Consider the following 25,182-nt stretch of genomic DNA (forward strand, 5'->3'; position numbering starts at 1 on the left):
CCCCGAAAAATTTCTCTAGATCCCAGGCTTCATTCTGAAGATCCTCCAATAAGGGTCAATACAACGGGCATCGCAATAGAGAGAGAATTCCCACAGAAGCCCAACCAAGGAACTTGTAGTGGAGAGAAAGATCCCACTCCTCCCTACACCCCCTAAATGAGAACTCTGAATCATCTATGCCTCGATAACCACCACTCGAACAAAACCAAAGAGATTATAATCTCTCACAACCTCCTTCCCTTTCAAAGTCCCTGAGGTGAGGAAAACCTTGACTACCAATGTTGAAAGAACCCCACCTTCTATGGTCCCAACCAGAGACCAGGTGACTTGAGGGAGATTACCGTTCAATACAATTCCTGTGTAAATCCTACTGAAAGCGCAGATCGTAAACTCAGAGTCATCCAAGGCGAATCAAAAAACTTAATGGAGGAGACGACTGCAAGAATCATTGCCTCTACACTTAAAAATGCACCTGATTCCACCCCCAACTGTAGATGGTTGAGAACCCCCGCATATCGAGTCAAGTCCCCACCGATGTTCTCCCTATTTTGGGTATTGAAGCTGGATTGTGTGTTAAACGAGGAAGAGGGCACCCCCACTACATAAAACAGGAGAATATCAACCTTATCAGTACCAGGTGCTAAATTACAGAAAATAAATCTTACAGAATGGTCTCCTAAAAAAATAAACTTAGGAAAAGATACTCTTGCAAGAGATAGTTCAAGCAAAACCAGAGCCTCTAAATCTGCTTCCTCACCCTCCATCCCCTAATATTAGTTTGATACCTTCATTAAAGAACAAGAGAGTGGATTTTCATAATCCACCACCCCCTCTTCCTTAAGAATGGTGAGCTGAAACTGTTGTGGGCTGGAGAACCCCATAAAAGTACAGAGAGTAAAGGAACATAAAGAAAAAGATTTTTCCTGGCCTGATTTTCCTTATGGAGAAAAAAAAACCTTATTGAGTTTGTCCTAAATAAATTGCAGCGTTTTGGAGTATCCAAAAAGCTTCTTAGTTCCCCCTCTATTCCCAGCTTCTCGTAGGTTAGCACTATTGTGGAAAGATAACCTAGAGATAGAGATCATCAACTATTGTCAAAATTACATCAATGCCAAGATTAAAGCAAAAGGAAAACAATTTTTTGCTATCTTTGTTTATGGAGAACCAAATAGAACCAAAAGAACAAAGATTTGAAACTCTTTACACGCTCAAGCAGAAGATAGAGATGAACAATGGATCCTAATGGGCGATTTAAACGACATCATCCATAGAGATGAAAAGCAGGTGGACCGTCTAGGTCAGTAGAATCTTTCTCTGACCTTAGATCCTTCATGTCAGCATGTGACCTCTATGACCTGAAGCATACATGTAACTTCCTATCTTGGAGAGGCAAGAGATACACGCACCTTGTTAAGTGTAGACTTGATAGAGTTATGGCAAATAGTGCATGGGCCATAGCTTATCCGACGGGACGTAGTGAGTACCTCAAGTTTGAAGGGTCAGATCATAGACCGGTGGTAACCTCCTTTGAACCTATCAAAAAGAAAAGGAGATGTTTATTTAGATACGACAAGCGCTTAAGGGATAATGAGGAGGTTAAAAGTTTGATAGTCTAGGTTTGGAACTCCCTCCCAAATGCAAAGGTTGAAGAGAGACTTTGTTAGCGCCGCCTAGCCATCATCAACTAGTCTAAACAACATCACAATAACAGTCAAGCTATTATACTGGAACTGATAGAACAACTGGAGGAAGCAATGAGTGATTCTACCTGTAGATAAGATGAAATTGACTCCATAAATCATATTTTGATCCAGGCATACCAAAAAGAGGAAGAGTTTTGGAAGCAGTGAAGTTGTCAACTATAAATAGCCCTGCGAGACAAAAATATCAGCTATTTCCACGCTGCAACCAAAGGACAAAGAGGAATAAACAACATTTCTATTATTGAAAAAGAACATGACCAACCTGTGTTCGAGCAAAAAGAGATAGTATCACTTATATCCTCTTATTTCCAGGACATTTTCACCTCCACCTATGGAAAAAGAACCCCTACAGTCTATGAAGCCATGAATTCGTGTGTCATACCTGAAATGAATGAACATCTTATCAAAATGCCTATCCCAAGCAAAATCAAACATGCGTGCTTCTCCATTCATCCGGATAAAGCACCGAGCCCATATGGCTTTTCTGCCAGTTTCTTTCAATCTAATTGGGTTTCAGTGACTGATAAAGTTTTTGCGGAAGTTCAAGCTTTCTTTATCTCTGGCACCCTTCCTCGGAATATAAACCATACCCATGTAAGGCACATACAAAATATTACTAGCCCCAAAAAAGTCTCTGATTATAGACCCATTGCGCTTTGCTCCATCTACTACAAGATCATTGCAAAGCTCTTGGCAAACCGTCTCCAACTGATCCTGTCAGCGTGTATATCAGAAAATCAGTCAGCTTTTGTCCCTCAAAGGCCAGTATCAGACAATGTACTGATTACACATGAAGCCCTTTCTTGTTTAAAGACATCGGATGCAAAGTTATGGCAGTCAAAAATGACTGAGCAAGGCTTATGACATATTAGAATGAGACTTTACTAAAGCTGCCTTTGACAGAATGGACTTTCATCACCAACAGATTCATTGATCATGAAATGCATAACTACAGTGTCATATTCATACCTTCTCAATGGGCAGGCTAAGGGTTTGGTGAATCCCTAACGGAGTATTCGGCAAGGCGATCCACTCTCTCCATACATCTTCATAATCTACAGTGAGGTCCTTTCTGGTCTCTGCAATAACGCGCAAGCTCACGGGAGCCTAGTGGGTTTGCATGTCTCTAAAAGAAGTCCCCGGGTGAATCACCTCCTATTTGCGGATGACATTATGTTCTTTTATCATTGGCATCAACAAAGTTGCAGGCCCCTGATAAATATTCTAAAGAGGTATGAGGAGGCGTCTGGTCAACAGATAAACCATGCTAAATCCTCTATAGCTTTCTCCTCCAATACTGGTAATGAAGTGAGAAGTAGAGTAAAAAGGGAACTCTGTATATCAAAAGAGGGAGGTCAAGGCAAATACCTAGGTCTACCGGAGCTTTTTGGGCGCAAGAAAAAAGATATGTTAAGTGGCATAGTAGAAAATATCAAACATAGAGCACTCACTTGGTCCTCTAGATTCCTCTCCTCGTCTGGCAAGTTAACTTCACTCAAGTCTGTGTTGGTTGCTCATATACCATGTCCTGCTTCAACCTCCCCAATTCATTATAGAAACGCTTTCAATCCGCACTAACTCGCTTATGGTGAGATTCTATAGATGGGAAAAAGAAAATGTGTTGGTTATCTTGGAAAAAATGACTAAATCGTTCAAAGATGGAGGTTTAGGATTTAGAGATATCCAAATCTTTAATGATGCTATGTTGGCTAAGAACAGTCAGAAACTCCTTTCTACCCCAACATGCCTCTTGGCTTGAGTTCTTCTAGGCAAATATTGTAGAAATACCCTCTATATGGATTACTCCGCCCCAGCCTCTGCTTCCCATGTTTGGCGAAGCATCTGTATTGAAAGGGACCTGCTTAAACCCCACTTGGGACGCCTGATAGGGAGTGGAGTATCCATACCATTATGGAGGACCCCATGGATGTCCATCTCACTAGCTTTATCATCGATTAGCCCACCCATTGAAGCTCACCAGAACCTCACTGTCTCAATTTTTTTACTACCAAATTCTACGACCTGGAACAGAGATCTTCTACGTCAGGTCCTTCCTCAATATAAGGTAGATATCTTAAAACTAAGACCAAGTAGGAACTGGGGAACATATAGTTGGGGCTGGTTATCTTCAAATGACGGACAATACTCTACTAAGTCAAGATACTATGAAGCCCTGCTTTTGAAGAAGCAAGTTGAGAAAAAGGAGGATGACTCTGACTGTCCTGATCAACCCCAACAAATCTCAACTGAGCCATTCATGTTGAAATCCAGCATCTGGTCCACCTAGTGCTCCCCCAAGGCAAAACTCCTCCTGTGGAAAGCATCACAGAACGCCCTTTCTATGGGTGAGAATCTCTTGGATAGACAAATTAATGATTCATTTAAGTGCCCACATTGTGGGAACTCAGAGACTGTACTTCACCTCTTCTTCCATTGCCCTTTTGCCTCTTAGATTTGGAAACTAGCACCATTTAAAGAACCTCTCCATCCTGAGCTCATCCAGAGTGTTAAAACGGGAAATACATTCGGATCTAAGCTGATTAGCCTCCCACCTACTGGTGTGGGTCAAGGCCCTTTATTCCCTTGGATCTTTTGGACTATATGGACCGCTCGTAATCGCTTGATTTTTAGCAAGCAACAAATCCAGGCAGATGAAGCAATCCTATTAGCAATTACCAAAGCTAAAGAGTGGCAGAAAGCTCAAGTAAAAGAAAATCGAACAAGTACCTCTTACCTTGGTGAGGATCGAGAACCACTGCACCCACACACACAGTTTTTTGCTACACGCATGCTGCTTGGACGGTGAACTCAGAGGCGGGGTTTGGATGGATCTTCAGAGACCAAGCTGATCTCCCGTTTAGTTAAGGCTCATTGTCTTCCTACCATGTCAGTTCCCCTTGATAGTCGAAGCAATATCAACTCTCACAGCTGTTGGAGTTGCGATTGAATCGGGTTTTACCCATCGAAGCAATAACAACTCTCACAGTAGTTGGAGCAATTCTCACAACAGTTGGAGTTGCGATTGAATCAGACTTGCAAACAATGATCAAAGCTCTCAATTTGAAGATCCATTCTAAGGAACTTCACAAGATTATACTAGATATCCTTCATTTACCTCTTTGCTCTCTGTTTGTACCTTTAATTTGTCCCTAAGAGACAGGAGTCGCACCGCCGATGCTGTTGCAAAAAGGGCACTTCTGCTTTGTAATGAACCCTAATCACATTTTTAACGAAAGTAGTTGGTTGTTAAAAAAAAAAGGTAGTGAGGTTGTTTGACAAGAAAAACAAAAAGAGTTCGTGAAGTTTTTACAAAATTAGAAATTTTAAAAGTTTGAAACAAAAACAATTAAGGTAATCATACACTGATACACGCATTATAATTTGATCATAATTTTTATGGAAAAAAAAATTATACCCAAAATTTTTTGTAGTCCCCTAATTATACTGCTTCTAGCCTCCATACTATGCACAAGTTTGTCTAGTTCGGTCCGTACATACGTTCGGAAGATAAAATGTAGAACCAACCAGTCAATTACTCAATAGAAAAGAAAAAGATAGAATTCACCAATATGCATGTAAAGTACCACATGACAGTGGCAGATCCAAGATATACATATGATAAAAATATGCTACAAAAAGATACAAAAAGATAAAAAAAAAACGGTTAACAGGAAGCATCAAACACTACACCTGCCCTTTAAACTACTAATCATTATTACCAACTGATCCAACAGATATTTATTGTGCATAATTACTAAATGAAACATAATAATTAGTGTGGGGCACGTGCCCCACCTACTTACACTGTGGATCTGCCACAACCACAGGGTGGCATCCGGCCTACATTATTTTTTATAAAATAAGTTTTACGATGACAAAAAAAATATTTGTTTGATTATGTGGATAATAGAGTGAGGTGTATATAATATGTTTGGTAATAAAGATAATATAGACATTTTTATTTTTATTCTTTAATAATTTCATGATATTTTAAAATTTATTATTGTATTTTAAAGATTTATTTTCTTTTTCTAATAAAAATTTCAATTCTTTATAATATATAAAAGATTACTTATGTATGTGACTGATGATATTTTGTTTTAACTCTCTCTCTCTCTCTACTAGACCTAATACTGAAAATTGTGAAAATAATATAGCGATATAAGAAGATAATGAGTTGGGCCTACTAAATAAAATCCAGAACAAATAACCTAAACGGCCCAGGGGTAGTTTCGTAAGTAGCAATAGTTCCAAATCCCGCGTTTCATAATGTATGTAGTATGTGAGAGAAAAGAGAAAAGTAAAAAAAGCGGTCCATCCATATCAGTTCGCTTCACAGTCGGTGCTCATCTTTCTTTTTCTTCTTTCTTAACTCCTCGCCGGATCTCGGCGATCTTATCGGAAACAAAGCTACCAGATTCGTAAATCTAGAGAGGATCTCTAACTAACAATGAATCGCCACCACGATCCCAACCCTTTCGATGAGGAAGAAGAAGAAATCGTCAATCCTTTTTCGGTAAATGCCTACTTCTCTCTCTCTCTCTCTTTCTCCTTCTTTTTCTCCCCCTGAATCTTCGTTTTCTATTTTCTATTTGTCGGTTTTGGGATTTTATTTTGCGTTCGCGACGATATAGGAATCTAGATCTCTCGCTTATCTCGTGTATTTTTTTTTAGTTCGTGCATATCGAATCTAGTAGAAACTGAGGACTGTGTAATGTCAGTTTGATTACGGAAGGCTCATTTCTATCTCAATAACAGTGTTTAGGTTATGGATCTCTCAATGTTTCTTCGGGATACTGGCCTATATTTATTGGATCTGGAACTAGGTTTACTATTTTCCAGAAATGAGTAGTGTTAGCTAGTAATTTGTTTCGGGTGGTTTTTACAAATCAGTGATGCTTGTGTGACTCACTCGTTTAGTTTTTGGAGAATCAAACTCTATGTTGGCTGATTCTTTGTGTTATTTTGGTACTTGACATTTGATAGTTTACTGATTTTTGTAATTTTTTTGATTAATTTTGCAGAAAGGGGGTGGAAGGGTTCCTGCTGCATCTAGGCCAGTTGGATTTGGCCAAAGCCTTGATGCTACTGTTGACATCCCATTGGATAATATGAATGTAATGACGTTTATATGTCTACGAAACTCATGAACCTTTTTCTCACTTGGATTCATCTTATATGGGTGTTTGACTGATGCAGGACTCTTCACAGAAACAGAGAAAGCTTGCTGACTGGGAATCAGAGCTTAGGAAGAAAGAAATGGTTAGTATCACCACACATTGTTATGAATTCGTTCAGACATATCTTCACCGTGGTTCTTAAAATTTTTGCTTATTGATGTTCTTTTGCATAATGTTCACTCAGGATATCAAGCGAAGAGAGGAAGCTATTGCTAAATGTAAGCAGATGGCAACTTGATGATGATATTATTCATTAGTTTTGGCTTGTTTCCGAACGATATATCTTGGTAAATATGTCTTGGTGGATGATAACTAACCATAGTAATTAAATTTGTGTTGCAGCTGGTGTGCAGATAGATGATAAAAACTGGCCACCGTTTTTCCCAATCATGCACCATGACATTGCTAACGAGATACCAGTTCATGCTCAAAAGCTGCAGTATCTGGCGTTTGCTAGTTGGTTAGGTATGTCTAATATAGTTCTTCTGTATTTTTTTTATGACACGTACCGAATGTGTTGAATTGAAGGGTTTGTATTTGACTGTTGGAGTTTTAAAATTTCAGGTATAGTTCTGTGTCTGGTATTCAATGTCATTGCAACGATGGTCTGCTGGATTAAAGGCGGAGGTGAGCCTACACTATATTATAATATATTACGTAATTGTTATTATGAAGCTCTGATCGGTTTTGGTTGAACTAACACTGATTTTGAAATATTAATGATAGGTGTCAAAATCTTTTTCCTTGCCACGATATATGCCTTGATCGGATGTCCACTTTCCTATGTTCTATGGTACAGGCCTCTCTACCGAGCCATGAGGTAACACTCCTATTAACTGTTATCTTCCAATGGTTGTATTACATTTGTAGTTCAGTTTGTCACTGTGCATTGATACTACTTCAACAAGACATTGAAATGCTTTTTATGACCTTGTAGGACTGACAGCGCTTTGAAGTTTGGTTGGTTTTTCTTCACCTACTTGGTGAGTTTATAAGAAAAATTTTCAGATTTAATTTATATCTTACCTTTGAGCAGATAGACTTCCCAATTTCCATATGATTGACCTTGGCTCTTTTCAGATTCACATTGGCTTCTGTATCGTTGCCGCCATTGCCCCTCCGATCTTTTTCCATGGAAAGTCATTAACGTAAGCCTTCCAACCATAGCCCATGATATTCTGGTACTTCATATGTAGCTCGGTAGTCTGGTGAGGGCTTCACTGGGATAGTTCTAAATTGTTTTGATAGGTTTATTAATATTGACTTGCAACTTAAGAACGATATGATAACCAGTATAAGTGAGAATTAGCTGTGTTTCACCTCTGTACAAATTTTTGAGACAGTTAAACCTGACAGCCTTGTTAAATAATGCTCTATATTGATCTATATTTTCTTGGCTTGAGATTGATTGACATTGTTACCATTCTCTTTTTGATCAACAGGGGTGTGCTTGCAGCAATTGATGTCATGTCAGACAGTTTATTAGCCGGGGTATGAGCTGGACATTCGTTTTATATTTACGAAGCCTACAATATAATTCAATGTGTCTGACCCTAATGAATGATCGCAGATCTTCTACTTTATCGGCTTCGGTCTATTCTGCTTGGAGTCCCTTCTGAGTCTATGGGTTCTTCAGGTAAGCCTCTGATCATACTTTTCATGGTTTCTTCAAAAACTGTTGACGTTGATTAAACCGGTAAACATATGAACTGATCTGGTTTCTCATTTTGGCTCTGCAGAAAATTTACCTCTACTTTAGGGGAAACAAGTGAAAAGGAGAGAAGAGAGGAGGATGATGGTAATTTTTCCCTTGCGATAAAAAAGGTTTGAAATATGTGTATCTCGTATGAATGTAATTACCATTTTACCATTGGATGCGTTGTGTTGATTGAGGTATATTTTTAGTAACTATAGTAAGCATGAGAGAGTGATTTCGGCCATTTCTTTAGGTTTTTTTTTACTCTGTTCTTCTCTGGTCTGTAATACCTTTAGTAACAGTATCGTCTCCGAACGTTTGGGATTTTTTCGACGAAAAGTATTACTAGCGACTAAATGTGTTTTGGTATACATAGTCAATGTAACGTTAGCAACCCTTAATATTTTTCACGGTTGAAATTGAAACGTATGGTGGATTACTACTTTCACTTTCTGTCCAAGAATATGCAAAAAGTGCCGATGCTAACGCGGTCGATAAAGTATAAACCATGATTTTACAATCCCGATGTCATCTCTTGTAATAAATGCAATTTTGTTACGTGTAATATAATAGCCGTACGGTGAATAAAAGTTTGGAGTCTTAACTAATTTGGTTGCTCAAGGCTTGAAGCCCATTGACCATTGTTAAGGGAAGCGAAAGAAAAAAAATACTATAAATGCAAGAAAAGGTCAAGTGGTTCGGGAAAAATGTTATTTTATGTCTGTACATTTCCCAAAAGTGTACATTTCATGAATTGGTGCATGTATAAATAATGGGTGTTAATTTAGACATGTATTCTAATATATTTTAAATATTCACAAAATTAAGCTAATTGCACAGTCCATAGTAACGGATTTAAGTCAACCGTTAGAGATGCTGACTCAGAATCCACATGTGTATTGACGTGTCATCGAAAATGCAAAACGACGTCGTTTTGTTATGTTTTCTTTCCAGAAAAATGTCGAAAATCCATAATCCAGTGGTTCAAACTCAAAACCTCACATGTGTTTAGCGTAGGACGTAACCAGTTGATCCAACAACAATTCTCTATAGTATCCTACAAATGTATTCATATAAACCTAAGGTGGCATCCATCGAAATCGAAAAAAATTGTGGGAAATCCACACTCCCGTGGATCGAACCCGCATGCTTAGATATAATTAGCGTAGGACGTAATCAATTGATCCCACAACAATTCTCGATAGTATCATACAAATTTATCTTTATAAACCTAAAAAGATCTAAGTCCCAATTAAATGAAACGTCGTCGTTTTGAATTGGGGAAAAATTAAAAATCTTAGGGTTTTTCTTCTTCTTCTTCTTCTTCTTCTCTCAAATCCCGATTTTGTGTTTCTTCCTTCTACTTCTCCGGAATCGGCGACGAGAGAACCGACGGAGATGGACGAAGAAGGTGATCAATTCGAATGGAGAGAGGAAAGAATGAGACGAAACGAAGAGATAAGGTAAATGGAAGTAGATTTCAAAGTTTGATTTCAATTTAGCTTTTATTTTAAGGTTTTGATCTTAGATTTCATGATGTAGTGATACCAAAGTGAAATTCAATGTCTACAAGGGAGGATACTGGGCTAAGGATTATAGAGGTGACATTGCTTATCTCGAAGGTTTAGAGTCGATAACTATAACATGTAATCCGGAAGAGTTCTTTTTTAAGGTGTCAAATGAGTTTAAAGGGGAAGGAATTTATGGGCAGATGTTGTGGTATAAGTTTCCATTTGAGGAACATAAGGAACGGAAGAGGTTGTGTAATTCGGATATGAGTTTTACAAAGATGTGTGATGCGGCCAGCTGGGTTGGAGTCGTTGATGTATTTATGGTTAAGTCATCAGAGCATCCTCATGATGTGGAGATTACTGAGCCCTGTGATGCAGAGATTCGAGTTGAGAGGAATGTAGCCTCTTTTCTTGATGAAGACCCGAATTTTGACTACCATGACACACCTCCAAACTTGGATGATGAAGGTGGGGGAGAGAAGTTTGTAAGATTCAAAAAAGGTAGTGGTCAGCTACAGTTCAAACAAGTGTTTGACACTCTAGAAGATTTCAAAGAGTGTTTGATAGATTATGCTCTGAAGGGAGGATACAATATTAAGCTTGATAGATGGGGAAAAGAAAAAAATGGAGTTGTTTGTTCAATGGATGGTTGTCATTGGAGGTGTTACTGTTTATTTCATAACCCCATTGGCAAGTGGGTTCTTAAGACATATGAAAATGATCACAATTGCACTTTTGATGGGTATTGTTGGTTACTTAAGTCGGTTGTGGTGGCAAAGATGTTTATTGATGAGATAAGGTGTAATCATGATTATTCACCAAAAGCTATACAATATGAGGTCCAAAAGAGATTCAATATTATGATCACTCCTGGTGTATGCAAGAAGGCGAAGAAAAAAGTAATAGAGATGATTCACGGTGACCATTTAGAGCAGTTCTCTAGGCTTAGAGATTACAAAGATGCAATACTTGCGTAAGTTATTTTTTTTTATGATTGTGTCCATATTCTAACAAATGTTTATGATTGTTTCCATATTCTAACACATTTTTATATTTTTGTAGGACTAATCCTAACTCCACTGTGGAGTTAGACACTATCATTGGTGATGATGGATCAGAAATATTTCGAAGGTTCTATGTATGTGTTGATGTGATCCGCAGGTTATGGTCAATGTGGTGTCGACCCATATTTGGTATAGATGGCTGTTTTCTCAAGTCTACATTTAAAGGGCAATTGTTAGCTGCTGTTAGAAGGGACGCTAATAATGGCTTGTATCCCATTGCTTGGGCTGTTGTTGATGTTGAGAATGAGGAGAACTGGACATGGTTCATAAGTAAGCTAAAAGATGATTTTCATCTACAAGAGGGTCAAGGATTCACAGTTATTTCTGATAGACAAAAGGTAAGTTATTGTTCTAATTTCATTTACATTTTATTGGCATATGATATTTGAATGTGATCTAATCTGTTACTTTTCATTTGTAGGGCTTGTTAAATGCAGTAGACAAGGTGTTGATTCATATTGAACATAGGATGTGTGCTAGGCACATCTATGGTAACTTGAAGAAGGTTTTCCCTAATCAAAATGAAGTGAAGACTCTATTTTGGCGAGTTGCAGAAAGCTACACGGTGGTTGAATATGAAGCAAATTTGGAAAATTCAAGGAACTATGATATCTGATTGTATGATGCCATTATGCAGAGAAATCCGAAGAATTGCAGCTTAACTTTCTGTTCACCTACAACCAAATGTGTTGATGTTCACAACAACATATCAGAGTCGTTCAACAATGCCATAGATCCAGCAAGATACATACCAATGGTTGAGATGTTGGAGACTATTAGGAGAAGAACCATGGTGCGTATTGATTTGAGGAAGACTGCGGCCAGTCAGTATACAGGTCGAATCACTGAGAGGGCAAAAGAGATCTTAGAAGAAGAAGCTAAGTACATTAAGTACTGCTCATTTGTCCCAGGTGGAGAAGGTAGATTCGATGTTCGTGAGTGTGGTGTAAGCTATAGTGTGAATCTTAGGCTGAGGACATGTGTTTGTAGAAGATGGGATATGAGTGGAATTCCATGTCGCCATGCTCTACGTGTGATCACCGAGAAGAAGCTTAATCGTGAAGATTACATTATCGACTAGTATTTGAACTCGAGACAGCAATGTATTTATAGTGACTCGATTGCACCCGTTAATGGTATGTTGTTTTGGCATAGATCTGGTTCTGTTGTGGTGCCACCTGCTGCTTTAGTTGAACAGATTGAAAACAGGAAAGGTAAGAAACCAAAGCTGAAGAGGAAGAAAGCAACGCATGAGTCTCCTACAAAAAAGAAGAAGAAGCTTAGTAGAGAGAATAGGATCATGCATTGTAGTCTATGTGATTACCCTGGACACAACAAATTAAAGTGTCCTAATGCTGGAGTCGAGAGATACAAACCACCAAGGAAGACACCAAGGAAGAAGAAAAAGCCATCAATTGCAACTCAAGGACCTCAAGGAAGTCAAGCAAGTGAAGGAAGTCAAGCAACACAAGCAACACAAGACTAACTTATAATTTGTAAGCTTTTATGCTTGTTATGGGACTTATGGTCTGTTTTTTGTTTTTCTTTTTTTATGCCTTGTTATGGAGATTTCTTAAAACTTGGTTTAAGACAAGATTATTAACATGTTTTCATCAATGCCATATGTCTTATGAGCTTTTTTTAAAATAAAGCTATATGATCATTCATTCAANTTGTCCCAGGTGGAGAAGGTAGATTCGATGTTCGTGAGTGTGGTGTAAGCTATAGTGTGAATCTTAGGCTGAGGACATGTGTTTGTAGAAGATGGGATATGAGTGGAATTCCATGTCGCCATGCTCTACGTGTGATCACCGAGAAGAAGCTTAATCGTGAAGATTACATTATCGACTAGTATTTGAACTCGAGACAGCAATGTATTTATAGTGACTCGATTGCACCCGTTAATGGTATGTTGTTTTGGCATAGATCTGGTTCTGTTGTGGTGCCACCTGCTGCTTTAGTTGAACAGATTGAAAACAGGAAAGGTAAGAAACCAAAGCTGAAGAGGAAGAAAGCAACGCATGAGTCTCCTACAAAAAAGAAGAAGAAGCTTAGTAGAGAGAATAGGATCATGCATTGTAGTCTATGTGATTACCCTGGACACAACAAATTAAAGTGTCCTAATGCTGGAGTCGAGAGATACAAACCACCAAGGAAGACACCAAGGAAGAAGAAAAAGCCATCAATTGCAACTCAAGGACCTCAAGGAAGTCAAGCAAGTGAAGGAAGTCAAGCAACACAAGCAACACAAGACTAACTTATAATTTGTAAGCTTTTATGCTTGTTATGGGACTTATGGTCTGTTTTTTGTTTTTCTTTTTTTATGCCTTGTTATGGAGATTTCTTAAAACTTGGTTTAAGACAAGATTATTAACATGTTTTCATCAATGCCATATGTCTTATGAGCTTTTTTTAAAATAAAGCTATATGATCATTCATTCAAACAACATCATACATCATTCATTCACTACAACACATAAGTCCTTACATCATACATCCACTAAAACCAAATTCAAAAGATAAAGGAAAAAATATGCCTAGCTACATGAAGTATCGTACAATGTATGGTCACACATGTCAAGTATACTATTGTATAATCAACTACACGAAATATATGCATTACATGACCACATGCATGAACTATACGACGTTATGCAGTCAACACCATAAACATATAATCCAGTACACCGGTTGACTGACTCCGGCGAAGACCGACGTTGACTCCAGCGTTGACCAACACTGAGAAAAAAAAAAAAAATTAAAAGTTTAAAATTTAAAATAATAAATTATTATACTCAATCAATTATGGGTTTTCATGATTAAAAGACATATTCTATTCAATATCTAAATATTTTTATATAACTCTAATATATTCATTTGTATAATTAGTTACTTTTTATTTTTCAAGCTAAAGTAAATAGTTAAATAAAAAAATTTTATAATTATTTTCAAGATAGAAAAAATCATTTATAATTATTTTCAATATATAAAATTCATTTATAATTATTTTCAATATATAAAAATCATTTATAATTATTTTTCATATCTCTGATAATCAGATTATTTAAATACTACAAAAACAATAAAATCAAATTCAACTACTTTCATTAGAAAATAATATGCAAAAGATTGAGTATATGATTCTTTACTCTAAATTTTGCATAGTAAATGTTATACAAAATTTTAGATACTCTTTACTTTAAAATTTACATACTCAAAATAACATATAAACAACAAAAACAAAATTCACTGTATTTACTTTTAATATATAAAAGATAAATATACAAAAAATTCATTTTAGCAAAACAATATATTTGATTTACGGGTATGTTTGCAAAAGGGTATAGAATAAGAGTACATGTGGCCATGTAATACATATACTTCATGTAGTTGAGTATACAATAGTATACTTGGTATGTGTGACCATGTATTCACATATACTTCATGTAGCTAGCCATCTTTCTAAAGAAGAAAATCATCACCAAAGCAAACACTACGATGTTCTTCAAGCTACGAAGCTGCATTTTCAACTCTCTAACCTCCTTCTCAACCACAGCCTCACATACACAAGTATACATTGTCAAAATGCCAATTTCTGATTCACAAACATTGAAGTCTTTTTCCATTTTCATCGAAGCTCCTTCAAGCTTATTAACTTTCTCTATCAAGTCTTCAATCTCTTGAACCATACATGTATCCGTCCACTTGAACACATGACCCATGTTGTCCTGTAACATTTATCTAAAGCTTATAGACATAACCACAACCAAATGTGAAATTGACAAAACCACAACAATATGCGAAAATGACAAAACCACAACTAGGCCTGGGCATTCGGGTACCCGTTCGGGTCCGGATCGGGTATTTCGGATTTTCGGGTTTAGAGATATAAGACCCGTTCGGATATTTCTAGATTTTGGGTTCGAATCGGGCTCGGTTTGGGTATTTCCGGTTCGGATTCGGATTACCCGAAGTTCACAAAACTCAAAATTTTAGTATCTAATTTAATCTAAATTATTCAATAATATGCAATATATCTGAAAATTTAGAGTATTTTTTACCCAAATATACTAATAAACAGTTTAAATACTTCAAATTATCTAAAATATCTAAAAAACTGAATATTTTGAACACTTATGTTATTAAAATTATAAATATTACTAATATATTATTACTATATATTAATAATATGGGTATATTCGAATATCCGTTCGGATTTCGGTTCGGATCAGGTTTGGGTTCAGGTTTTCGGATTTAGAGATTTAGAACCCGTTCGGGTATTTTACAATTTCGGATACGGATTCGGATCGGGTTTTCGGATCGGATCTTCGGATCCAGGTATTTTGCCCAGGCTGGTCCATAACAATATCCAAAATTGAAAAAACACACTTACATGTTCTCCAAATGGACAAACCGTGTTTAATGTCTTCATCACTACACTTTCTCCACACCTGACACTTCTTAAGAAATCCTCTGAATCGCTCATCCACTCTCAATCACTGTAACTCGGTATCAGAGAAGAAGAAAAAGAATATTATTTAGGTTTATCGAACCCAATTACAGAGAAGAAGAAGGAAAAAAACCTCATATAAACCACAAATCAGGATTTGAGAGGAGAAGAAGAAGAAGAAGAAGAAGATCGATTGTTGTGGGATCAATTGGTTACGTCCTACGCTAATTATATCTAAGCATGCGGGTCGATCCATGGGAGTGTGAATTTCCCACAATTTTTTTCGATTTCGATGGATGCCACCATAGGTTTATATGAATACATTTGTAGGATACTATCGAGAATTGTTGTGGGATCAACTGGTTACGTCCTACGCTAAACACATGTGAGGTTTTGACTCCGAACCACCTGATTGTGGATTTTCAACATTTTTTTGGGAAGAAAACATAACAAAACGACGTCGTTTTGCATTTTCTATGGCACGTCAATACACACGTGGATTCTGAGTCAGCATCTCTAACGGTTGACTTAAATCTGTTAACGTGGACTGTGCAATTGGTTCAATTTTGTAAGTACAAATATGAAATTTGAAATGTATTAGAGTATATATCTAAATTAACACTCATTAATTATACATGCAGCAATTCACACTTTTGGAGATATAGGGGTATGAAATGGCTCTTTTCCCATGCAAAGACCATAAAGATTCGAAGCCTAAAAGGGGATATACGACGACGTGTCAATGTGACCCACATAACACTCTCCTTCATCTTCAGACCTTAAACACCTAATCCCCATCACTCCAATTAGAATCTCCCACGTGTCAATTCAAATATCCAAAACGCCCAAAAAAAGATAATCAAACAACCACCAAGCAAGCGTCTTCCTCCATGCCCTGTTAGTTTTATCACTTCATCGGCAACTCCACCACTCCTCCTCTCCCAAACTCAAATTTTTCCCAATCATCTTTTTAGCCTTATATTTTACCACTTCATATAGTAATTAGAATATGTTGCTTGGTTTCTATTGGCTAGAAATGTTTCATTATCCTCTTATCTTATCAACAATTATCTTAAACATAGAGAGACTAAACAACATTACAAAGTAATTTTTACCTCAAGAGACCAAACACATGAGCCACTCATCACACAACCAAAACAAAACTCATTTTCTTCTTTGCAAATTGACATCTGTTTTTCTTATAGACCCATTGTCCTCCTCTCATTTCTCTCTTTCCCCATCATAATAAGAAAAGAAAAGAAAATATATATTTCCATTATTTATAAAAAAAACCACATCTTTACATCACCACACAAAAACCCATAAAATCAAAAATCGTTACCCACATTTCTTTCATTCTATCCTAAATCCTCATCACTCAACCTGAGCTCACAAATACACTAAAACAAAAAGAGAGAGAGCTTAAGGCGGAGAAGAAGAGGAACCAAACGAAAACAAACAACAATGGCTGTCTCAACCATCTACTCAACACAAGCCCTCAATTCAACTCATTTCTTAACCTCTTCATCCTCCTCCAAACAAGTCTTCCTCTACCGTCGTCAACCTCAAACCAACCGTAGATTCAACACTCTCATCACGTGCTCACAAGAAACCATCGTGATCGGGCTCGCTGCCGACTCTGGCTGCGGCAAGAGTACCTTTATGCGGAGGCTCACCAGCGTCTTCGGTGGTGCTGCCAAGCCACCGAAAGGCGGGAACCCTGACTCCAACACACTCATCAGCGACACCACCACCGTGATCTGTCTTGACGATTACCATTCCTTGGACAGGTACGGTCGCAAAGAGCAAAAGGTCACCGCTCTGGACCCACGCGCCAATGACTTTGATCTCATGTATGAGCAAGTCAAGGCTCTTAAGAGTGGTGTCGCCGTCGAGAAACCGATATACAACCATGTCACTGGACTTCTTGACCCACCTGAGCTTATCCAGCCTCCTAAGATTCTTGTCATCGAAGGTCTTCACCCAATGTAAGCCACACACATACTCTGTTTTGTCTCTCAGACAAACTCATATTTTCGAGTTTGGAAGTCTCTTATCTTGTCGGAATTTGGATGATTGAGAATCTTGGACTTAGATTTTATTTACGAATCAATATCAGAATATTAAAAGATGGATCTTCGAACCTATGCATGTAGTGTGACACCGTTTAATTCGAATAATTAAGTATATAGTTTTGGGTAGTTGTAATGTTTTATAAAATTTAATAATAATATTTATCTCTACTTGTGAAGGTTTGATGAGAGAGTAAGAGACTTACTTGACTTCAGTATCTACTTAGACATCAGCAACGAAGTCAAATTCGCTTGGAAAATTCAGGTGCGTGTCTTTGAATAATTCACCTACATTTGTACCAGCTATTCGAACGTTTTTGATTCATTGTATAATCCGAATGATCACAGAGGGACATGGCTGAAAGAGGTCACAGTTTGGAGAGCATCAAAGCGAGTATCGAAGCACGAAAGCCCGACTTCGATGCATTCATCGGTAAAAACTCTACTTTCTTGGTGTAATCCCCATGTCATTTTCTTTTTGATCGGGTTTACCAAATCATCAATGGCTTATACAGACCCGCAAAAGCAGTACGCGGATGCGGTCATCGAAGTGCTTCCTACGCAGTTGATTCCAGATGACAATGAAGGGAAAGTGTTGAGAGTGAGATTGATAATGAAGGAAGGTGTGAAATACTTTAGCCCGGTTTACCTATTTGATGAAGGTTCAACCATCTCTTGGATCCCTTGCGGCCGCAAACTCACCTGCTCGTACCCTGGCATCAAGTTCAACTACGAACCTGACTCCTACTTTGACCATGAGGTACACATTGCATAATGACATATATATTGTGAGAAATCAATGAAAATGCATGTAATTGTCCCTAATCTTGCGGAGTAACCAAAAGTAAACCGTGTGACCGCATAAATATTATATAAATGCATATAGAATCACATAGTCATTCAGTTCTCATTCTCTAACCATAGGTTATGTTGTTCATGNAAGTCTCTTATCTTGTCGGAATTTGGATGATTGAGAATCTTGGACTTAGATTTTATTTACGAATCAATATCAGAATATTAAAAGATGGATCTTCGAACCTATGCATGTAGTGTGACACCGTTTAATTCGAATAATTAAGTATATAGTTTTGGGTAGTTGTAATGTTTTATAAAATTTAATAATAATATTTATCTCTACTTGTGAAGGTTTGATGAGAGAGTAAGAGACTTACTTGACTTCAGTATCTACTTAGACATCAGCAACGAAGTCAAATTCGCTTGGAAAATTCAGGTGCGTGTCTTTGAATAATTCACCTACATTTGTACCAGCTATTCGAACGTTTTTGATTCATTGTATAATCCGAATGATCACAGAGGGACATGGCTGAAAGAGGTCACAGTTTGGAGAGCATCAAAGCGAGTATCGAAGCACGAAAGCCCGACTTCGATGCATTCATCGGTAAAAACTCTACTTTCTTGGTGTAATCCCCATGTCATTTTCTTTTTGATCGGGTTTACCAAATCATCAATGGCTTATACAGACCCGCAAAAGCAGTACGCGGATGCGGTCATCGAAGTGCTTCCTACGCAGTTGATTCCAGATGACAATGAAGGGAAAGTGTTGAGAGTGAGATTGATAATGAAGGAAGGTGTGAAATACTTTAGCCCGGTTTACCTATTTGATGAAGGTTCAACCATCTCTTGGATCCCTTGCGGCCGCAAACTCACCTGCTCGTACCCTGGCATCAAGTTCAACTACGAACCTGACTCCTACTTTGACCATGAGGTACACATTGCATAATGACATATATATTGTGAGAAATCAATGAAAATGCATGTAATTGTCCCTAATCTTGCGGAGTAACCAAAAGTAAACCGTGTGACCGCATAAATATTATATAAATGCATATAGAATCACATAGTCATTCAGTTCTCATTCTCTAACCATAGGTTATGTTGTTCATGTTTTATATTTCATTTCATGAGTTACCAACTAGACTATTTGCATATGGTCTTGTTTCTTAGCTCTGGTCTCTCGTTTTCTTTTNGTATATAGTTTTGGGTAGTTGTAATGTTTTATAAAATTTAATAATAATATTTATCTCTACTTGTGAAGGTTTGATGAGAGAGTAAGAGACTTACTTGACTTCAGTATCTACTTAGACATCAGCAACGAAGTCAAATTCGCTTGGAAAATTCAGGTGCGTGTCTTTGAATAATTCACCTACATTTGTACCAGCTATTCGAACGTTTTTGATTCATTGTATAATCCGAATGATCACAGAGGGACATGGCTGAAAGAGGTCACAGTTTGGAGAGCATCAAAGCGAGTATCGAAGCACGAAAGCCCGACTTCGATGCATTCATCGGTAAAAACTCTACTTTCTTGGTGTAATCCCCATGTCATTTTCTTTTTGATCGGGTTTACCAAATCATCAATGGCTTATACAGACCCGCAAAAGCAGTACGCGGATGCGGTCATCGAAGTGCTTCCTACGCAGTTGATTCCAGATGACAATGAAGGGAAAGTGTTGAGAGTGAGATTGATAATGAAGGAAGGTGTGAAATACTTTAGCCCGGTTTACCTATTTGATGAAGGTTCAACCATCTCTTGGATCCCTTGCGGCCGCAAACTCACCTGCTCGTACCCTGGCATCAAGTTCAACTACGAACCTGACTCCTACTTTGACCATGAGGTACACATTGCATAATGACATATATATTGTGAGAAATCAATGAAAATGCATGTAATTGTCCCTAATCTTGCGGAGTAACCAAAAGTAAACCGTGTGACCGCATAAATATTATATAAATGCATATAGAATCACATAGTCATTCAGTTCTCATTCTCTAACCATAGGTTATGTTGTTCATGTTTTATATTTCATTTCATGAGTTACCAACTAGACTATTTGCATATGGTCTTGTTTCTTAGCTCTGGTCTCTCGTTTTCTTTTTCTCAGGTATCAGTTTTGGAGATGGATGGGCAATTCGATAGACTGGACGAGCTGATTTACGTGGAGAGTCATCTGAGCAACCTGTCAACCAAATTCTATGGAGAAGTCACTCAACAAATGCTCAAGCATGCTGATTTCCCTGGTAGCAACAACGGGACTGGTCTATTCCAAACCATTGTTGGATTGAAGATCAGAGATCTTTACGAGCAGCTCATTGCCAACAAAGCCACTGCTCGTGCTGAAGCTGCTAAAGCCTAAAAATACAAACAAAGAGATGCCAAATAGAACGCGTCGATAAATCCATCCGCAGTTTCTTCTTTTCTTATTTCTTTCTCTCTTTCTTTCTTTCTTAATCGGTNATCGAAGCACGAAAGCCCGACTTCGATGCATTCATCGGTAAAAACTCTACTTTCTTGGTGTAATCCCCATGTCATTTTCTTTTTGATCGGGTTTACCAAATCATCAATGGCTTATACAGACCCGCAAAAGCAGTACGCGGATGCGGTCATCGAAGTGCTTCCTACGCAGTTGATTCCAGATGACAATGAAGGGAAAGTGTTGAGAGTGAGATTGATAATGAAGGAAGGTGTGAAATACTTTAGCCCGGTTTACCTATTTGATGAAGGTTCAACCATCTCTTGGATCCCTTGCGGCCGCAAACTCACCTGCTCGTACCCTGGCATCAAGTTCAACTACGAACCTGACTCCTACTTTGACCATGAGGTACACATTGCATAATGACATATATATTGTGAGAAATCAATGAAAATGCATGTAATTGTCCCTAATCTTGCGGAGTAACCAAAAGTAAACCGTGTGACCGCATAAATATTATATAAATGCATATAGAATCACATAGTCATTCAGTTCTCATTCTCTAACCATAGGTTATGTTGTTCATGTTTTATATTTCATTTCATGAGTTACCAACTAGACTATTTGCATATGGTCTTGTTTCTTAGCTCTGGTCTCTCGTTTTCTTTTTCTCAGGTATCAGTTTTGGAGATGGATGGGCAATTCGATAGACTGGACGAGCTGATTTACGTGGAGAGTCATCTGAGCAACCTGTCAACCAAATTCTATGGAGAAGTCACTCAACAAATGCTCAAGCATGCTGATTTCCCTGGTAGCAACAACGGGACTGGTCTATTCCAAACCATTGTTGGATTGAAGATCAGAGATCTTTACGAGCAGCTCATTGCCAACAAAGCCACTGCTCGTGCTGAAGCTGCTAAAGCCTAAAAATACAAACAAAGAGATGCCAAATAGAACGCGTCGATAAATCCATCCGCAGTTTCTTCTTTTCTTATTTCTTTCTCTCTTTCTTTCTTTCTTAATCGGTTGTTTACCGCGGATTTTCATATGGCGAAAAGGACGGTCTTTGCTTGTTTGTAATTTGTGTGGGAGATAAAAAAAAGAAAAGCATGTACTGTAGAGAAGTTAAATAGCAGAGCAAATAACAGTTCAGTTTATAGAACTCCCTTTATCTATCCAACAAAGTTTTATATATTTTACAACATCAAAGTAGATTGAAACCAAGAATCAAACCTAACCAAAGAAGGGAAAGTTTCATCATATATTGAATCTCAAATAGATAAAATTGAGTTTGAGTTACAAATTACACAGTTTTAAACTTCCTTATAGATTTATATAAGAAAGCACAAAAGATATACACACAAATAATAATAATCCCATTCTCTTGCAATCACCAAGAACTACTACTTTGGGTACCAAAACATGCCTTTGATGCCTTCTGGATCAGCTTCAAACCCCAAGTTCTGATAGAAATCCACAACTGCAACAAAGGGACACATACTCAACAACTAAGAAAGAACAAATCCAGATACTTTGATTATACAATCGATATTTGTTACCTTGACTATCTGCAAAAAGAGATATGTTACCAATATCTCTCTGAAGTAGAGCCCTTACAAGTTTTTCAACAAGAGCTTTACCTAGCCCTTGACCCTGAGAACAAACAAAAACACTACTAATTAAAAATCAAACACAAAGCAATTCACAGCTTCAAAGCAAAAACCATTTCCTAAAAGGTTACCTGATATTCAGGATCAACAAGAACATCCCAGATTGTAGCGTTAAAGGCATGATCCGACGTCGCACGTGCCATACCAATAAGCTTCTTCTCCTGCTGCTGCTCGCCATTATCGCTTCTGTGTCAAATAACTTCTCCAAAATCCGCTAAGATGTTCATCAAAACATCCTCTTGGTATATATATATGTATACGTTGCTTATAGTGACTGAAGAAAAAGTGTTACTTAGTAATAAGCACCTGATGAACCTGAATCTGAAACTGATGATGACTTCATAACAGAATGCAATGTAGCAACCATATAACTATTCTTCAAAGCAGCAGCTAGTTTCACTAACGGTCTCCGTGGCCATCCTACCTTTTTTTTTAATATATATCCATCAGGTGAGAGATTGTTCAAGTAAAAGTAGTAACACCAATAAAAAGAGTAGTGTTTTATAACTACCTTGTCACAAAGACCTTGAAGATCATACACATCAATTTCACCACCTGAAGAAAATATAATCTCTTCAATCAACCCATCTTGAAGAGTCCTCTCAACTAAAGTAAACTCCACAGGCAACAATGGTTCTTCTTCATCATCGACTATAGAAGGTGGTTCAACAAGTTGGGTACTATTGTTATTCTTCACAAACCTACACGAATTAATCAATCAATCAATGGTTTTGTTGTTGTATCAGCTCTAGTTCTCATAAGATCAAAAAAGTATGAAACTTTGGTAATACCCAGATCGGATTGACTCCCAGAAATTGGCTCTGAGCCGTAAAGTCTTCAACTTTCTACTTCCTGAAGAACAGAATTGTAATCTCAGCTTGGATGTACTCAAAGAGAAAGACCCAAATCACAGTTTTTTGAATTCGAAGTAGTGAAAACTGAAAAATTCAACAGATTGAAGGATAGGGTACCATGAGGAATCGGGTAACTGAGATTGGAGAGGAACAGAGAGTGATGATTCGACGAATATGAAGAAGTAGAATTGAAGAAAGATTGAGGAAGGCTATACAACAAAGGAGTAGAGGGATGTTAGTAACAACAATCATTTAAAAGACGAGAATTTGAATATTGCAAAGGTGGAACACTTACACAGACGAAGACGAAGAAATTGGGATTAGTAACATTTTTGATTTTTGTGGTTGAGAGTGGAGAAATCAGACACAGAAGAGAAGAATTTTGAGTTTAGTTTAACGCCTTCCAATTGCAGCTTTTGGCTCTTGGTGTCCTCCTCTTTTTCTTATTTACGCTTTTACCCCTTTTTATACTTTTGTTGGATACATTTTTATTTGACCAATTTGTTTGTAATAGTGGTTAGTTTGTATGATTTTTCTAGTATTTTTTTGCCATTATGTTATAATGAATGGAATCGATTCCGGTAAATGTTAACTTTGTTCATGATCTTTTCACCGATTCTGGTTGCATCAGCTGCAACAAAAAAAAATTTCAAATACCATATAAAACCATAAAACCATGAGATTTAGAGGGTGTATTCAAGTTGACATTATATATAATTTATGTAAAATTTACAAATTTTATGTTATTCAATCATTTTTTTTTTAAATCCACTGTTATTCAAAACAGTTTGTGTATTTTGATTTTAATAATTTTTAGAGATTCTGAAGTATTTGAGATAATTTGTTTAGTTAAAAATACAGAAATCTAATTTCATGGTTTTAGGTGAGATCTGAAAGAATTTTATAATAAATCATATTAATTTCCCGAAAATCATCAAAATCATTTAAAATCTCATGAAAACTCTAATCACTTGGAATATTAGATTGAATACACCCCCTAAAATCAAAATTCACAAATTGTTTTGAATAACAGTGGATTTTAAAATATATTTTTAAATCATTAGTTCAATAACATTGAATCTCATTAAAAAATTTAAAATCTATGATTGAGTAAGACATGATTTGTAAATTTTACACAAATCATTTAAAATGTCAATTTGAATACACCCCTAACTTAATATACTATTTTGGGAGTGGAGTTAACTTTTTGATATGAATGAGAATGACAAACAGTTTATGTTGAGCTTGAAATTAACTGTATAAAAACTTGTTAATTTTAGGAAAGATTCCTAAAAAGAAAGAGAAAATGTAACAAAAAAAGCCAATAAATGTAAAAATATAAAGTGCAGACCTTGTACTTTACAATCGTTTGATTCTCTTACATACATGTTTATGCATGATTTAAATAATTGTTTAATTTGATAAAATTTAATACTTCCTTCTTCTAATACTTGTGTACTTCTTATGTCTCTTGAAATGATTTTGACATAGTATTATAATTTTTGATAACAAATTAAGGGATTAGTATAAATAAAGTATTTATATATTATAGGTAGAATTTTCTCAATATTACACATATGTAAACACTTAAAATATTTTTGAAAATAATTCAAATTTTATGAATATACCAGTTTTTACCTAAAAGTTTTAAATATTATTTTTTATTTAGGAGAACGTTAAATATGTGTATTTTATTGTGAGTTAAAATATCAGATCAAAAATTTAAAAGATAATAATTTAAAAACTCTTGTTGTGGAGTTATAAATATCA

The 25,182-nt window shown here is 36.9% G+C and overlaps 4 protein-coding genes across 4 annotated transcripts; 3 read left to right on the forward strand and 1 right to left on the reverse strand.

Annotated features, from left to right (window-relative positions):
• Positions 5,997 to 8,980, forward strand: LOC104741800 (secretory carrier-associated membrane protein 4). The gene is made up of 12 exons (XM_010462722.2): positions 5,997 to 6,219; positions 6,728 to 6,820; positions 6,903 to 6,965; positions 7,068 to 7,101; positions 7,226 to 7,348; positions 7,448 to 7,510; positions 7,610 to 7,703; positions 7,821 to 7,866; positions 7,964 to 8,031; positions 8,326 to 8,374; positions 8,454 to 8,519; positions 8,623 to 8,980. The coding sequence occupies exons 1-12, from the start codon at positions 6,154 to 6,156 to the stop codon at positions 8,653 to 8,655; spliced, it is 798 nt and encodes a 265-aa protein (XP_010461024.1). The 5' UTR covers positions 5,997 to 6,153; the 3' UTR covers positions 8,656 to 8,980.
• Positions 16,883 to 20,834, forward strand: LOC104741801 (phosphoribulokinase, chloroplastic). The gene is made up of 5 exons (XM_019236170.1): positions 16,883 to 17,592; positions 17,857 to 17,941; positions 18,025 to 18,109; positions 18,192 to 18,436; positions 20,580 to 20,834. Exons 1-5 carry the CDS (start codon positions 17,069 to 17,071, stop codon positions 20,829 to 20,831), a joined length of 1,191 nt encoding a protein of 396 aa, XP_019091715.1. The 5' UTR covers positions 16,883 to 17,068; the 3' UTR covers positions 20,832 to 20,834.
• LOC104743714 (phosphoribulokinase, chloroplastic-like) lies at positions 20,927 to 22,050 on the forward strand (the record flags this gene model as incomplete). The annotated part of the gene is made up of 3 exons (XM_010464760.1): positions 20,927 to 20,969; positions 21,052 to 21,296; positions 21,564 to 22,050. Coding segments are annotated over 3 exons (540 nt in total), but the record flags the coding sequence as incomplete, so codon positions are not given.
• On the reverse strand, positions 22,130 to 23,834 carry LOC104741802 (acetyltransferase NSI-like). The gene is made up of 8 exons (XM_010462724.2): positions 23,708 to 23,834; positions 23,530 to 23,621; positions 23,350 to 23,410; positions 23,070 to 23,259; positions 22,865 to 22,982; positions 22,630 to 22,742; positions 22,448 to 22,541; positions 22,130 to 22,368 (listed from the first exon to the last, which is right to left on the reverse strand). Exons 1-8 carry the CDS (start codon positions 23,740 to 23,742, stop codon positions 22,292 to 22,294), a joined length of 780 nt encoding a protein of 259 aa, XP_010461026.1. The 5' UTR covers positions 23,743 to 23,834; the 3' UTR covers positions 22,130 to 22,291.

Source organism: Camelina sativa, chromosome 14 (genome assembly GCF_000633955.1).
Source record: "Camelina sativa cultivar DH55 chromosome 14, Cs, whole genome shotgun sequence".
Lineage (NCBI taxonomy): Eukaryota > Viridiplantae > Streptophyta > Magnoliopsida > Brassicales > Brassicaceae > Camelina > Camelina sativa.